This window comes from Hyperoodon ampullatus, assembly GCF_949752795.1.
Source record: "Hyperoodon ampullatus genome assembly, chromosome: 6".
NCBI classification, from domain to species: Eukaryota; Metazoa; Chordata; class Mammalia; order Artiodactyla; family Ziphiidae; genus Hyperoodon; species Hyperoodon ampullatus.
In genome coordinates, this window is record NC_136919.1 from 38,231,190 (window position 1) to 38,248,912 (window position 17,723).

The following is a 17,723-nucleotide window of genomic DNA, read 5'->3' on the forward strand; positions in this document are numbered from 1 at the left end:
AAGGTAAGAATAAGGGTCTATTTAATTCCTATGGTATAACTATCAACACAATGCAATAAAGAATTCATCTCCTAAAATTTACTTTTATGACTCTGCAAATCAAGGGACCAGACCTCACAGTGCCATCATCAAATATTACTTCCAGTGCTACATTTTTGGCAATGCATTTTAATTGGGATTTTCAAAAACTGGTATGTATTTAGAAGATAATCAAGAAAGATGACAAGTTCATCTTGGCATTTCAAACAAATGGAATTAGACATTTTTGTACAGATACAGAAGGCAAAACCAGAATCAAAGTATGTCTGAAATAGGCAGTCAGTTTTTGGCTTAATAAAAAGGACATAATTCCAAAATATGACAGCTATCCATAAATGGATTGGGCCTATTTAACATACCCTCTTCTCTGGCTATATTTAAAAACAGGATAGGGGACAACGGGTCTGAGGTATTGTTGGGGGAATTTCCTACTCACAATTCAAGGCTGGTGACTAAAATCCTGTCAGTTTCCTAGTGCCGACTAAAAAGCCTTCAGTCAAGGATAAGTAGCAGTAAAATCCCTGATAGAAGGGGCAGTCTGGGTAGATGACCTGAGCTCAATAAAAGAATTTCTATGTTCTTTCAGGAAAAACTGATTTTGGACATCAATATGCTTTGGGAAGCAATGTCTGATCAGTGAGTGTAAATGAAGCTATAACTCAGTACACCAAGTGCTATGGACTCAAGCCCTGGAAGGGACCTAAGCCAATGGATATACTATAGCAAATCAAACAAAAATCTTTAGGATTGTACAAGACCCATTTAAAACAACAACAATAATACAAGATGCAAATCAATAGTGAAATGACTGGACTTACTCCATTCTTCAATTAAGTCCACCTGGGTCTCTTTAATAAGGAGGAAGACATAAGTTCTTCAGAGTTTCAGTGTTTGTCTTCTTTCAAAGAGGCATCGAATTCTCAAACACCTAATAAAAAATATTCTGACTATATTTGTTCCCCAAATTCGTGGAGCAGGTCCTATCTGTCACATTAACTCTTTAACTAGCCAAGCCAGTTTACTTTTGGAGCTTGGGTTGGCATCTGCAAAGTAGGATGTAATATCTCACAAGGTCCTTTCCAGCCAGTAATCATAACATTTATAGAGCCACAATTAGTGTTAGCTGATTTCTGTACATCAGCACTTTACCGAAACATGATCTGAGACTTTGAGTAATCAGTTCACATACACCGTGTTGGTACCATCAAGTAGCTCTGGATTGGAACAGGGACCTGTATGTTTCCTAAGACTGTCCTTCCCATGAATCCCACAGCTCAGGAAAGCTCTCTGTCAGCTTCTTTATAGATTTTGAAGAGGAACAGAATATCGTAGTTATAGCATACGGCACTTCCCCAGTTCGGGATTCCAGATCCCGGGGCTGTGTATCCGTGTCTGAACGTGCCCATCCATATACTTGTTGGGGGCACCAAACTAAGACCAGAAGTGCAGTCACTAACCAAACCCCCAGCACCTGACACCCTCAGTTCGCCAGATCCGGTTCTGTCGCAGGAAAAAAAAACTACTCTTTGGGGCCTTGTGAGATGACGCATTTCCGGCGTGCTGCGGAGTCCTGACGCAACAGAGGCCCCGGAAACGTGGAGGCGGGGCCTCAGGTGGGCGGGCGCTGCTGTGGCTTTGGGCGCAGGCGCCGAGCTTGTGGCGGGAGCTGAGATCCGGGGTGGGGCTTCCTGCCCCTCGCCGGCTTGTGGGGAAGCGGAGCGGGGCTACCCCGGCCGCCGGAGACGGTGTTGGCAGCTCTCTGAGTTGGGTTCTGTTCCTGGCTGTGGCTTGTGCCCGCTTTTAGCTGCTCTCCTCGCCTCGTTTCTCTTGCGGCTCCGGCGTCGGCAGCGCTCACAGCCCTCGGCGTCGCCACTGGCGCCGCCGCCTGACCCGCAGGCCGATTTGGGCCGCGGAGCCCATGAGAGCGCGGGCCCCGCCGCCGCATTTGCGGCGTAGCTGTAGTCCCGGAACGCCCCCAGCCGGCGCGGGCATGGCAGCGGCATGAACGCGGAATCTCCACCGGAGAGGGAGGAGAAAGCGGCGTCGGAGCCCGAGGCGGGAGCCACGCTGGAGAAGCGCGCGGGCGCGCGGGCCGCGAGCGGCAGATCGGTGAGTGCGGGCTCGGAGTTCGGACGCTTTACTCAGCCCGAAGCCCCAAGCCAGGGGAGGTTGGGCGGCGTCGCGGCCGGAGTCCGGGGGCGCCTGATGCGGGGCTGGGGCCTGGGTCGCCTGGGGATGAGGATACACTGATCCTCCGCGTCGGCTCGAGGGGCTCTGGCTGTCGGAAAGCCTGTCCTTTTCCGTGTCAGCCAGCCGAATTCATCACTGCTAGGGTTTCCTAGCGCTGCTCATCGCTAGACAAAAATGTAGGCGAATTGGTTATTTCAAAAGACGCCCGACGTGGGACCGTGAATATAAGTAATTTGGTTCTTTCAGAGTTCTCCATACACGCGACAGTGGATACTATTTTCATGGTGCACTTTCTGGCTTAAGCCTACATAGAAGATGTGTGGAGAACCTTTAGAACCGGCATTGGGCCCTGACCGGGAAGTTGGCGGTGGAGGCTGGGCGGCGCCTTCCTGTTCCTTCATGGTTCTCTAGGCGGTCGCAGAAGCGGTTGGTGAGCAGGATTTCATGGGAAGCTGCCTATCCCAGGGCCCAACTGAGGAGCGTATTCAGGCTAATCTCTTACAGTTTCACGTGAGATTCAGATGGCTTCCGAAGCACTGGTTTAATTGGCCTGGATTCGGCAGAACAGGCTGTCAGTGGCGCTTAAGTGTCTGACGTTGGAACTCTAAGCATAGAGTGTCATTTCTCAAAGATACATTTTTTTCATTTTTCTTTTTTGCTCTATTTAGGACAGGAAATATAGAAACGGTACAATGAATAGAAACTAATGCCAAGGAGACTTTTCCCAAAGAAAATAGAAATTTTAGGGAAATTAAATTATATGCAATCGGCTTCAGATTTAATTTGCTTTTAAAGAATGCTAAATGATGTTGAAGGCCCCTTCCTGCCCAAGTGACTTCTTATTTTTGAGAAAAAAAAATTAGGAGTTCCTCATTTCGAAGATAAGATTTCTGGGAAGTGGGAAAGTGTTTTTGGTAGGAGGAGGGAAATTCTATACAATTGGTTTTTCTCGTTTTGTTTTTGATTACATAAAAGGTAGACTTATCTTCCTGCCGACTAAGGGAAACGAAACTGCCAGCTCCTCCTCCTGTCTTTGAATTGATAGACCATAATTCCTGACCAGTGGCGAAGCTAGTAACCTGAGAGGTAGACTCCATCCTTTCCCATCCCTTCATCCAATATGTTAGTAAGTCTAGCTAAGTTTACCAGGTAAAGATTTTAGGTTTTTTATCCTTTCTGCAGTCCTGTGGTTCAGTTTCTTAGCATTTTTGACCTAGATTTTGACTGTCTCTTGAGACCCTTGCTTACTTCATCATCAGGCTGCTCTCCACAGTATTGATTAGTGTAATTTAACGTGTAAATATGATCATTACTGCTGTCCTTAAATATTTTCATTGGCTCCCTTCGGCTTATAGGATAAAAAAAAAATAACCTGGCAGGTTGAAGCATTAAAGCATAGTGATTAGGTGAGCATGCTTGGAATCCCAGTTCCCACTTTTTATTACCTGTATAACTTTGGGCAAGTTATATAACCTCTTCAAATTAATGATAGTGTTTACCTCAGATAATTGTGAGGGTTACTACAACCTGGCACCTGGTAAGTCCTCAATAAATATTAGCTTTTATTGTTATTATTCTCAATATTTTAAGCATGAATGATTGGTCAGAATGTATAGGTGATCCTTGTCTGATAAAAGGCATTCAGTTCTCTCCCATTTACTAATCTATACAGGAACTAGACCCCAACCTAAAAATGAAAGTTGCTGATTTTATGTGCTTAGAACAGGATTTTTTGAGGAATGTGTACTCAAAGAAACTGAGACAGTTTATTCCCCGATTGCTTTCCCTGTGAGTCTTGATGCATTTAGGCACAAATAGAAACCTGTCCAGTCTTTCCTTACCTCTTAGGGTGTGTCTAGTCCGTATTGATAAATTGCAGTGAATTCTGACAGTGAGTTTTGGTGCTTGCTCTACTTAGATGACTAGCATGGGTAGGTAGCAGGGTTCAGCCACTGGTGCTTTTTGTAACGTGTGTTGCCTGGGAAAGCAGTGAATGTCTTTAATCATATATGTTCGTGTCATATGCCAGTACCCCCAAATTATGCATCTTTCCTGTTTGCAGTTTCTTTCTAGTATTGCTTCCAGGTGCTACATTCTTTGGCCTCCAAGACATGGCTTCATTTTAATGTGTTGGAATTTCCTTATAGCTTGATTCTAGTGTATTCATGGTTTCAGGTTCTTAGATGCTACTAATAATCACAAGCAAGACTGCCCACATACAGGGAATCGGCTGAAACTTTTTTCTACCTTGTTTGGCAAAGAGATGTATTGACCTGAATAATAGAAGGGAATCACATATTTATTCTAAGAGACCGTTGCAATCTAGAAAAGGGAGTTGTGTGTAGTAAATAAGTTCTTGTTTTATTGTCCTTTCTTTGCTCTATCCCTTCCTAATTGTGCGTGTACATACACCTTGAAATGTTGTCTCAGAATTGTTTGCATTACCATTGAATGCATATCCTTTTGGAATCGTTTACCTTTGAGCATCTGAAGAGAATTAAGGACTTTCTGCAAAGAAAACACAACTGAGTTTAGCATACTGTGTATTTCAGAATGTTCATTGACTCCAAAAAGCCAGTACTTAGATACCAGTTAAGATCTCTGATGTAGGGCCTCTCAGGATCAATGCCATTCTGGTGACATTTGATGTGTTTTTAATTGATAGTCCTCAGACCGTTTCAGAGGGGCTCCTGTAAAGACTAATTTTGATTTATAAGGACAAGAATATTATATACTTTATAGGCAAAATGGAAATAGTACTGAAGAGCAGCTTGTTACCCCGCCAAAAAGGCTAAAATGACTAGATATGTTTTGTTTGTAAAAAGGTGAAAGAGGGGACTTCCCTGGCGGTCCAGTGGTTAAGACTCCACGCTTCCACTGCAGCGGGGCACGGGTTCCATCCCTGGTCAGGGAACTAAGATCCCACATCCCACGGGTGGCACGGCCAAAAAAAAAAAAAAAAAAAAAAGTGAAAGCAGACCTAGGGAAATTTTAGGGGAATTTTTTTTTTAAATTAGCTTTCAATTCTTAACACTGTTAGGAATCAGTATGATTATTTTAGTAATAAAATAGTACTGGGACATTAGCACAACCAAACTCTGTTAAGTAAATTATAGCAGATAAAAGGAGAAATGAAAAGCATTTGTGAGCAGTTGATCTATCGCAATTTATAAAAGTAAATGCATTGTGCTTTCATAGCAGAAACATTTATATTTCATATTAAGAATTATGCAGATCTCTAGTCAACTTTCAAGCCTTTATCAGAACACAGACGTTGTTGCTGCTGTTGTATTGTTCTTAGGCCTAGTATAGGCAGGATTTTGTAAAAACTTTCTTCTTAGGATATCTGAGCATCCTTTCCCACTGGTTTTCTTACTAGATTGAGTCTCTGAAGACAGGGACTACAGCTGTGTATCTTTTAATCTAAAATAGTCCTTTAATCTAAAATAGTCTAAAATGTATGTTAGAGAAGTAAATTAGTCTAGTTTAAACCAGTAATTATGCTTATCAATGAAATTAGCTTGTTGCTTTTATATAAGTTTTGGTTGGCCTTATAAAACAGATTGGAGAGTTCTGTTTTCTTTTACTCTCTGAAGAGTTTGCGTAAGATGGTAATACAGTTGTAGAACTTTATGGTTCTTCAGTTTTTTTGGCTAATGTAGTTCTAGAACAATGTAGATTCTCTGTTTCTTTCTGTCAATTTTAGTAGGTTGTGTTTTCCTAGGAATTTGTCCATTTCATCTAAAATTTCAAATTAATTGGCATAAAGTTGTTCCTAACAGCCTCTTAGGCTCTTTTTAATTACCGTAGTATCTTTAGTCTATATTTTTTTATTGCTGACATTGGTAATTTTTACCTTATCTTTAAAAAATATTCTTTAGGGTCTTCTGGATAAATACTCACAAATTTTTCAAGTGGCATTAATTTCATGTCTTATTTCTGTATTATATGAACTATATCCAGGAAAATGCTCAGTAGTAATTGTAAAAGTGCACAGCCTTCTCTGCGTAACAGGAATATATATTTTTTCCACTGTCAAGGATGATGTTAGCTATACAGATGAGATAAACATGCTTTATTACACTATGGAAGCGTCTTTTTATTCCTCATTCTCCTTCTTGCTGGTGTTTCCTCTCTCCTTTCCCCCTCCTTTCTCTTTCCTTCCTTCCCTCTCTCCCTCCTTCTAGTTTAGTGTCTCATAGAACCTTCACAAGTGGTTTATGAAATCTGAGATGTGCCCTGGGGAAAGAGGTTGTGGCATGGCAAGGGCATTGTTATATGAAAATTGGAAGAGAAATTTGTCCTTAATATCTGTAATCAATTATGACAAGAGTTTTTAACCCTGCAAAAAAACATCATATTTGTCAAGTTTGGTCAATTTCCTTTCTAGATGCCTGACTTTTTTATATGTAGCTTTGTATTTGCTTGTCTTTTAAAAACAGCTTTATTGAAATATAATTATAAAAACTATATATGTTTACAGTGTACAGATTTGTGTTTTGACACTTGTGAAATCATTACTGCAATCAACATAGCGAACATACCCATCACCCCTAAAAGTTTCCTTGTGCCCATTTGTACATCCTCTATCCACCTGCACCTTCCCAGGCAAGCATTTATCTACTTTCTGTTACTATATATTAGTTTTAATTTTCTAAAGTTTTATATAAATGGGCTCATACAGAATATATTCTTTTTGGTCTGGCTTTTTTCAACTCAGATAAATTATTTTGAGATTTATTCATGTTGTTGTATAAATCAGTAGTGCATTCCTTTTTGTTGCTGAGTAGTGTTCAGTTGTATGGATGTATCAGTTTGTTTATCCATTCATCCCTTGGTGAACATTCGGTTTATCACCAGTTTTTGGCGGTTACAAATAAAGCGGCGATGAGCATTCATGAACCAGTCTTTGTATGGAGTATACTTTATTTTCTTTTAAGTAAATACTTAGAAGTGGAATGGCTGGATCATATGGTAGGTGTATTGTTTAACTTTTTAAGAAACTGCCCAACTGTTCTTTAAATTTTAAAATTTTAATTTTGCATTGGCACTAGCAGTATGAGAGTTCATCTACATCCTCATCAACACTTGGTCAGTCCATTTTAGCCCTTCTAGTAGGTCTGTAGTGGTATCTTACCGTGCTTTTATTTTGCATCTCCTTATGGCTAATTATGTTCAACATCTTTCCATAAGCTTACTTGCCATTTGTATATCCTCTTGGTGAAGTGTCTGTTCACATCTTTTGCCTATTTATTTGTTGTTGTTGGGTCGTTTATTATCTAAGAGTTCTTTATATATTGGGGTTGTAAGTCTTTTATCAGATACATGTTTGCAAATATTTTCTTCTGAGCAGAAGTTTTAATGAAATTTAATTTTATCAATATGCTCTTTAGGGATTGTGTTTTTGGTTTCATATCCAAGAAATCCTAACTCAGTATCACAATAATTTCCTTTTATATTTTTAGAATGAAAAAAAAATTTACAATTAGGTTTATGACCCATTTTGAATTAATTTTTTATATGGTGTACAGTATCAGTGGCAGTTCTTTTTTTGCATATGGTAACGAATTGTTGCCTCATCTGTTGAAAAGACTTATTCACTGAATTGCCTTTGCACCTTTGTCAAAATTCAGTTATCCACGTATGTGTCAGTCTATTCTGGATTCTTTATTTTGTTTCATTGATCTGTTTGTTTATCTTTCCATCAGTACCATTCAATCGCTGTTACTGGAGATTCATAGTAAGATTTGGAACGAATAGAGTTTGTCCTACAACCTTGTTCGTCTCTTTTAAAACTGTTTTGGCTATTCTGGGTCCTTTGCATTTTAGAATTATAGAATCAGCTTGTCAATTTCTCCAAAAACCCTGCTGATATTTTCATGGGGCTTTTGTTGATCCAGAAGATCAGTTTAGGAAAAATTGAAAACAATATAGTCTTCTGATCCATAAATGAAGAATTTCTCCATTTACTTTAGATCTTTAATTTCTTTCAACTGTGCTTTATAAGTTTCAACAGGTCTTTTGTGTCATTTGTCACATTTTCCCTATATCATACGTTTTAGGTGCTATTGAACATGTAAATGTAATATAAGTGTAAATTATTAAGAAATTTTAAATTCACAACTGTTTGTTGCCAATATATAGAAATACAGTTGATTTAAGAAAAAATTTTAATTGTGATATACAAAATTGTAAATTGTAACAAAATTTACAATTTAATCATTTTTATGTGTATAGTTCAGTAGTGTTAAGTATATTCACATTGTTGTGCAACCAATGTCCAGAACGTTTTCATCTTGTAAAATTGAAGCTCTATATCCATTAAACAGCAACTTCCCATTTACTCCAGCTCCTGGTAACCACCATTCTGCCTTCAGTTTCTGAGTATTGACTACTCTAGATACCTCATATAAGTGGAGTCATATACATAATTTGTTGTTTTCTGACTGGCTTATTTCACTTAGCATAATGTCCTCAAGACATGTTGTCTTCAAGATTGTTGAAGGCATGTGTGGCATGTGTCAGGATTTCCATTTTTAAAAAAATAAATTTATTTATTTTTGGCTGCGTCGGGTCCTTGTTGCTCCACGCTTTTGGCTGCGTTGGGTCCTCATTTCTGCGCACGGGCTTTCTTTAGTTGAGGCAGGTGGGGGCTACTCTTCTTTACGGCACATGGCTTCTCATTACTGTGACTTCTCGTTGCGGAGCACGGGCTCTAGGCACGCGGTATTCAGTAGTTGTGGCACACAGGCTCTAGAGCGCAGACTCAGTAGTTGTGGTGCATGGGCTTAGTTGCTCCGTGGCATGTGGGATCTTCTTGGACCAGGGCTCGAACCCATGTCCCCTGTGTTGGCAGGTGGATTCTTAACCACTGTGCCACCAGGGAAGCCCTTTCCTTCCTTTAAGGCTGAATAATATTCCATTTTCTGTATGTGCCACATTTTCTCTATTTATCTTTTGATGCGCACTTAGATTGATTCTATCTTTTGGCTGTTGTGAATAATGCCACTGAACATGAGTGTACAAATACTGGGTTGACCAAAATGTTAACATATTATGGAAAAACCCGAACGAACTTTTTGGCCAACCCAATATTTCTTTGAGATCTGACTTTCAGTTCTTTTGCATATCTACCCAGAAGTGGAATTGCTAGATCTTTGGGTAATTCTATTTTTTTTTTTTTTTTTTTTTGTGGTACGCGGGCCTCTCACTGTTGTGGCCTCTCCCGTTGCAGAGCCCAGGCTCCAGACGCGCAGGCTCAGCGGCCATGGCTCACGGGCCCAGCCGCTCCGCAGCATGTGGAAACTTCCCGGACCGGGGCACGAACCCATGTCCCCTGCATTGGCAGGCGGACTCTCAACCACTGCGCCACCAGGGAAGCCCCGGGTAATTCTATTTTTAATATATATATATATATTTTTTTTTTTTTTTGCGGTACGCGGGCCTCTCACTGTTGTGACCTCTCCCGTTGCGGAGCACAGGCTCTGGATGCACAGGCTCAGTGGCCATGGCTCACGGGCCTAGCTGCTCCGCGGCACGTGGGATCTTCCCGGACCGGGGCACGAACCCGTGTCCCCTGCATCGGCAGGCGGACTCTCAACCACTGTGCCACCAGGGAAGCCCTATTTTTAATTTTTTAAGGAACCATTATACTGTTTGCCATAGTGGCTGCACCATTTTACATTCCCACCAACAGTGCACAAGGGTTCTAGTTTCTCCACCTCCTCATCAACACTTGTCATTTTTTTTTTTTTTACAATACAGAATACCGTTAACTTTTATTTTTTTAATACATTTGTTTATTTTATTTATTTATTCTTGACTGCATTGGGTCTTCGTTGCTGCACATGGGCCTTCTCCAGTTGTGGCGAACAGGGGCTACTCTTCATTGCAGTGTGTGGGCCTCTCACTGCGGTGGCCTCTCCTGTTGCGGAGCATGGGCTCTAGGCACGTGGGCTTCAGTAGTTGTGGTGCACGGGCTTAGTTGCTCCGTGGCATGTGGGATCTTCCTGGACCAGCGTTCAAACCTGTGTCCCCTGCATTGGCAGGAGGATTCTTAACCCCTGTGCCAACAGGGAAGCCCAACACTTGTCATTTTCTGTTTTGTTTTTGTTGTGGATAGTAGCCATCCTGATGTTTGTGAAGTGATATCTCATTTTGATTTTTCATTTTCCTAATGATTAGCATGTTGAACATCTGCTCATATGCTTGTTTGGCCATTTGTATATTTTCATTAGAGAAATGTATATTCAAGTCCTTTGCCCATTTTGAATTGGGTTATTTGGATTAACTCCTTATCAGATACATGCTTTGCAGATATTTTCTCCATAGGTTGCCTTTTCACTCTGTTGATTCTGTCCATTGATGCACAAGTTTTAAATTTTTATAAAGTCCAGTTTATTTTTACTTTTGTTGCCTGTGTGTTTTGGTGTCATAGCCAAGAAATCATTGTCAAATCTAATGTTGTGAAGCTTTTCCCCTATGTTGTCATCTAAGAGTTTTAGAGTTTTAGGTCTTACGTTTAGGTCTATTTTTTTTTCCCTGCTAATCCCAAACTCCTAATTTATCCCTCCGCATAGGTCTTTGGTTTATTTTAAAAGTTTGTAATTTCATTGAAGCTCGATATCTGTTGTTTCTTTTGTTGCTCGTCATTTTGGAGTCATGTCTAAGAATCCATTACTAAATCTAAGATTTATCTCTGTGTTTTCTTCTAGGAGTTTTATGGCTTTTAGCTTAGTTCATTCATCTGTTTTGAGTTAATTTTTGTGTGTGGTATGAGGTAAGGTTCCACCTTCATTCTTTATATGTGGAAATTGAGTTGTCTTAGCACCATTTGTTGGAGAGACTGTTCTTTGCTCATTGATTGAACGGGTTTGGCACTGTTGGCAAAAATCAATTGGACATAGGTATATGGATTTCTTTGTGAGCTTTCAGTTTTATTCAGTTGGTATATATGATAGACTCTCTCTTGCTTCTATGTCGACAAGTCGCTGGTGTTTACTGTGTACTGTGATCCTTGAGTTGGGGGTTATGTGGGGGACAAAGGGAGTAGCTTTCAACCTTATCTTTTTCCAGTTGGCAGCAGATGACCTGGTTGACAAAAGCCAGATGTCCTAGTTCATCTGAACTTTTCAGGTCATGTTGAGAAAGCAGGTGAAGGGATTGGTGAAGATTGTCCTTTGCCCAGATACACACTATCCAGGCCAGACTTCTTAGTGTGGGTAAGGGATAGGTGGGTAAGTAAAGGTCTGTGCTTTACTTTGCCTGAGACTCCTATTACCACTTAACTCAGGTTGCTGCAGTCCAGGCTACCTACCATATGTATGTGCTGATTCTATTTGTGAAGAAATTCGGGCTCTCTAAGAAAGGTATTGTAAGTAATACAAGTGGCTAGTAGCACATACTCTGGAGGTATGTGACTCCCTGGATGTAATACCAGCTTTGCCACTTACTAATCATGTGAATCGGGCAAGTACTTAAGCTCTGTTGTTCTGAGTTTTGTCATCTATAAAGTGGGGATAATAATAGTTCCTGTGTCAAAAGATTGTAGTGAGGATAAAATGATAGTAATGTGCTTTGATCAGGACTTGGCATGGTGTCTGTTGCTACTGCTGTAAAAGGATAATTTTTGCCTGTGTGTATCTCAGAATCCTTTGTAATAGACTGTCCCTGACCTGTGTCCTTGTCCTTCAGAGTGTTTATTTCCATTTAAAATTTTACATTTCATGAAGTGGGAGCCGGGATAGTTTCTTCTATTGCTACCATTGTTCCCAGCATCTAGCTGACATATAATAGAGCTCAACAAATACGTGTTGAATGAATTGATCACTTGGAGTTGAATTTTTTTTTTTTTTGGGCTGCGCCCCATAGCTTGCGGGATCTTAATTCCCAGACCAGAGATTGAACCCGGGCCACGGCAGTGAAAGCGCCAAGTCCTAACCACAGGACCACCAGGGAATGCCCTGGAGTTGAATATTTTTATTGTTAAAGAATGTTGATAGAAATAGGAATATTTACAAAGACAGTTCTTGGGGTCTTAGTTTCCTTTAAGTTGGCTGGTAGTTGATAAGTTAAATTTGAAAACTTGAGTGAGGGAAAAGCAGTTCTTTTACAAATATTTAATGAATGCTTGGTCTATCCAACATGATAGCCATGTCATTTATTCAACTATTTAATGTGAGACTGACTTTTTTTTTGTTTGTTTTTTTTTGTTTGCGGTACACGGGCCTCTCACTGCTGTGGCCTCTCCCCTTGCGGAGCACAGGCTCCAGACGCACAGGCTCAGTGGCCATGGCTCACGGGCCTAGCCGCTCCGCGGCATGTGGGATCTTCCCGGACTGGGGCACGAACCCGTGTCCCCTGCATCGGCAGGCGGACTCTCAACCACTGCGCCACCACGGAAGCCCGAGACTGACAAATTTTTTTTAATTTTTGCGAAAAAGTCATTTCATCTGGAGAAATAAGCAGTAAAATTGTTTTTCTGACTTGCATTCCAATATTATTAGGTAGGAGGAAGAAAAGCAAAGCCTTTAGTTATAGTCATTTATTTGCTTTTTAAAACCATTTGTGTTCTCCTTGTGTTTATATTTAAAAGCTTTCTAATAAAAAATTTATTTTTGATGGAGAATTTTACTAACCAGGTATATATGATATAAGCAGAAAGTACCATAAGTATGAATTATTAAAATATTGAGGGCTAATAGTGAAACATACTTTTCATACATGTCTTTTATAGTAAAGCAGAGATGACTGACTGAATCTTGTGACAGTACTTTCCAACTATGGAGTACCAATTTTCAATTAGAATGTATTTTAAAATAATTTTTTTTTCTGTCCAGAAGTATGATGGAGCCAATAGTTTACATAGTTATAGATTTGGTTCCTTAAAATATCAAACTCATATATTTCATTTTAACATTGTGCATGACATAATAATGTATTTGATAAAGAAATTTATTATTGTACATAAGAAATCCAGGAATAGTGTGCTTAGCTTAGCAGTTTAATACCACCAAGGACCTGGTGGGCTCATTACATTCATAAGCTTCACTCTTCCCAGTGTGTTGGCTTTTGATCTTTAGGATTGATCCCTTGTGGTCTCTTAAGTTCAAGTGCATTTTAACAACCCTGCATTTTTAGTCCTGCCACCCCACATTTACTGTTTTTGACATTGTATTTTACATGTTTTTGTTTTGCGTATCCCTTAACTGCTTATTGCAGATATAGATGATTTTGCTACTTCTTTCTTTACACTTTCCCTACTAGCTTTATACATGGCTGATTTATTACCTTTACTGTATATTTGCCTTTACCAATGAGATTTTTCCTTTTATAATTTTCATGTTTCTAGTTGTGGCCTTTTTTTTTTTTTTTTTTCCGCCTAGAAAATTTCCTTTTAACATTTCTTGTAAAGTTGGTTTGATGGTGCTGAACTCTTAGCTTGCTTGTCTGTGAAACTTTTGATCTCTCCATCAAATCTGAATGAAATTCTTTGTTGTAGGTTTACCCCTTTCATCACTTTAAATATCATGTCCCTCCCTTCTGGTCTGCTGAGTTTATGCTGAAAAGTCAGCTGATAGTCATGGGAGTTCCCTTGAGTGTAACTTGTTGCTTTTAATATTCTCTCTTTATCTTTTATTTTTGCCATTTTAATTACTGTTTATCTTGGTGTGGTTCTCTTTGGGTTGATCCTGTTAGGGATGTCTGTGATTCCTGGACCTGGAGGTCTGTGTTTCCTTTTCCCAGTTAAGGAAATTTTCAGCTATTATGTCTTACAATATGTTTTCTCTCTCTTCTCCTTCTGGGACCCCTACAATGCAAACGTAGTATGCTTGATGTTGTTCTAAAGGTCTCTTAGGCTGTCCTCCTTTCTTTTTTTTTTCCTTTTGTCTGTTCTGCTACAGTGATTTCTACTCTCTCTTCCAGCTTGCTGATCCATTCCCTTGTATCATTCAGTCTGTTGTTGATTCCTTCTAGTGTATTTTTCATTTCACTTATTGTATTCTTTGTCTCTGTTTGGTTCTTCTTTATATTTGCTTGTTATATGTATTATATATGCACAAAAGTTTAACTCTTTGTTAAACACGAGTTTTTAACTGTAATGGAGTCCAACATAACTTTTTCTTGCATGGATGGTGACAATAGTGTTGTGTATACAAACTCATCATGAAACTAAGGGACCTAATTTTGGGGTCTATGATCTATTTTGAGTTACTTTTTTTTTTAGTGTAGCAATATATACATAACAAAATTTATCATCTTAGACATTTTTAAGTGCATAGTTCAGTGGCATTTAAGTACATTAAAATTGTTGTGCAACCATTACCATTGTCCGTCTCCAGAACTTTTCATTATCCCAAACTGAATTCAGTACCCATTAAACTATAACTCCCCAATTCCCTATCCTCCCAGCCCCTGGCAACCACCATCTACAGTCTACCTCTATGAATCTGACTACTCTAGGTACCTTGTATAAATAGAATTATACAGCAACTGTCCTTTTATGACTGGCTTATTTCACTTAGCATATTGTCTTCAAGGTTTATCCGTGTTGTAACATGTCAGAATGTCCTGTCTTTTTTACTGCTGAAAACTATTCCATTGCATGCATATACCATGTTTTGTTCATACATTCTCCACCAATGGACACTTGGGTGGCTTCTACCTTTTGGCTGTTGTGAATAATGCTGCTGTGAACGTGGGTGTAGATACCTCTTGGAGACCTTGCATTCAATTCTTTTGGGTATATACCCAAAAGTAGAATTGCTGGATCTCTAGGTAATTCTATTTTTAACTTTTTTTAGGAACCCATATTGTTTTTCACAGTGGTTGTAGCATATTACATTCCCATTAACGGTGCACCAGGGTTCCAGTTTCTCTAAATCTTGTCAACACTTGTTTTTTTTGGTTTTAATTTTTGTTTTTAGTCATGGCCATCCTAATGAGCACAGGTAATATCTCATTTTGCTTTTGATTTTCATTTCCCTAATGCTTAGTGATGTTCAGCGTCTTTTCATGTATTTATTTGTTCTTTGCCCAATTTTTTTTTGTCCTTGAGTTGTAGGACTTTTTTAAAATATACTCTGTATGTTAATTTCTTATCAGATATGTGATTTGCAAATGTTTTCTCCTATGGGCTGTCTTTTCACTCTGTTAGTAATGTCCTTTGATGCACAAAAGCTTTCTATTTTGATCAAGTCCAATTTATTTTTTTATTTTGTTGCTTTTTCTTTTGGTGTTATATCCAAGAAATCGTTGCCAAGTCCAGTGTCATGAAGCTTTTCCCCTGTGTTGTCATCTAAGAGTTTTATAGTTTTAGCTCTTATGTCCAGGGCTTTAATCCATTCTGAGTTAATTTTCTTTCTTTTTTTTTTTTTTTTTTTTTTGCGGTATGTGGGCCTCTCACTGCTGTGGCCTCTCCCATTGCGGAGCACAGGCTCCAGATGCACAGGCTCAGCGGCCATGGCTCACGGGCCTAGCCGCTCTGCAGCATGTGGGATCTTCCCGGACTGGGGCACGAACCCGTGTCCCCTGCATTGGCAGGCGGACTCTCAACCACTGCGCCACCAGGGAAGCCCCCATTCTGAGTTAATTTTTTGTGCATGATGTAAGGTAGAAAAGGTCTAAATGTGAATATCCAACTTCCCCAGCACGTTTGTCGAAGAGACTGTCCTTTCTCCATTAAATGGTCTTAGCACCCTTGTTACAAATGATTTGACCATTATGCAAGTGTTTATTTCTGGATTCTATTATACTCCTTAGGTCTATATGTCTGTTGTTATGCCAGTACCACACTGTTTTGATTAGCTTTGTAGTATGTTTTGAAATCAGGAAGTGTGAGAACTACAGTTTTGTTCTTCTTTTTCAAGATTGTTTTGGCTATTCAGGATTCCTTGAGATTCCAGGTAAGATCATGACATCCTCAAACAAATAATTTTACTCCTTCCTTTCCAGTTTGGATGTCTTTTATTTCTTTTTTTCCCTAATTAGTCTGGCTAGAACTTCCACTATTGTGTTGAATAGAAACTGTGAAAGTGGGCATCTTTTTCTTCTTCCTGGTCTTAGAGGAAAAGTTTTTTCAGCCATTGAGTATTTTGACGTTAGGTGTGGATTTTTCATATGTGGCCTTTATTATATTGAGATAAGATAATTTCCTTCAATGCTAGTTTTTTGGAACTTTTTTTTTTATCATAAAAGGGTGTTAATTTTCTCAAATGCTTTTTCTGCATCGGTTGAGATGGAGCATGTGGGGTTTCTTCCCCCCTTCATTTTAATGTGGTGTATTCCATTGGTTGATTTTATATGTGAACTATTCTTAACATTCCATGAATAAATCTCACTTGGTCATGGTGTATAACCCTTTTCATATGCTGCTGCATTTGGTTTGCTGGCGTATTGTTAAGAACTGTTGCATCAACAGCATAAGGAAAATTAGTCTCTAGTTGTCTTTTCTGGTAGGGTCTTTGTCGGGCTTTATACAGGTAATGCTGTTTTCATAAAGAATGTTGATAAAATGTGGTCAGTTGTGAGAAGAGTTTGAGAGGGATTGGTGTTCTTCAAATGTTTGCTTTAAAGTGAAGCCATCAGATTCAGGGCTTTTCATTGTCAGGAGGTTTTTGATCACTGATTCAATCTCTTTATTAGTTCTAGGTCTATTCATATGTTCTGCTTCTTTATGATTCAGCCTTAGTAGATTTCTAGGAATTTGTCTCTTGCATCCAGTTAATCCAATTTGTTGGCTTACACATGTCCAAATACTGCCTTATAACCTTTCTTTCATTTCTGATTTTAGCAATTTAAGTCTTCCTCTATTTTTCTTGGTTTTCCAAAGATTTGTCAATTTTTTCATATTTTCATAAATATCAACTTGATTTTGTTGGTTTTCTGTGTTGCTTTTCTGTATTGCATTTATTTCTGCTTTAATCTACTGTTTCCTTTTTCTTGCTTTGTGTTCAGTTTTCTCTTTTCTAGTTTCTTACAGGGAAAAGTTAGATTGTTGATATCAGATCTTCTGTAATAATCAGGCATTTACAGCTGTAAGTTTCTCTCTAAGCACTGCTTTAGCTGCATTTAACAAGCTTTGATATGCTGTGTTTTCCTTTTCCTTCATCTGAAAGTTTTATAACTTTCCGTGTGATTTCTTTTTTGACATATGGATATTTAGGAGTATGTTGAATAATGTTCATATTTATGAATTTTCCAAATTTTCTTATGTTACCGATTCTTAGCTGCATTGTGTTCAAGAACATAGTGTGATTTTTAATTGTTTTTTTGTTTTTTGCGGTACGTGGGCCTCTCACTGTTGTGGCCTCTCCCGCTGCGCAGCACAGCCTCAGGACGCACAGGCTCAGCGGCCATGGCTCATGGGCCCAGCCGCTCCACGGCATGTGGGATCTTCCTGGACCGGGGCACAAACCTGTGTCCCCTGCATCGGCAGGCGGACTCTCAACCACTGCGCCACCATGGAAGCCCTTTAATTCTTTTAAATTTATTCA

At 39.4% G+C, this 17,723-nt stretch overlaps 1 protein-coding gene across 1 annotated transcript in view; it reads left to right on the forward strand.

Annotated features, from left to right (window-relative positions):
* Positions 1-1,943: 1,943 nt before the first annotated feature.
* MFSD14B (major facilitator superfamily domain containing 14B) overlaps positions 1,944-17,723 on the forward strand; it is a gene marked incomplete at its 3' end in the record, with an annotated part of 78,858 nt that continues 63,078 nt past the window's right edge. The window contains exon 1 of the mRNA XM_079706463.1: positions 1,944-2,148. Within this exon, the coding sequence (XP_079562589.1) occupies positions 2,041-2,148 (108 nt within the window). The 5' untranslated portion in view covers positions 1,944-2,040. The remainder of the gene's footprint in view (positions 2,149-17,723) is intronic.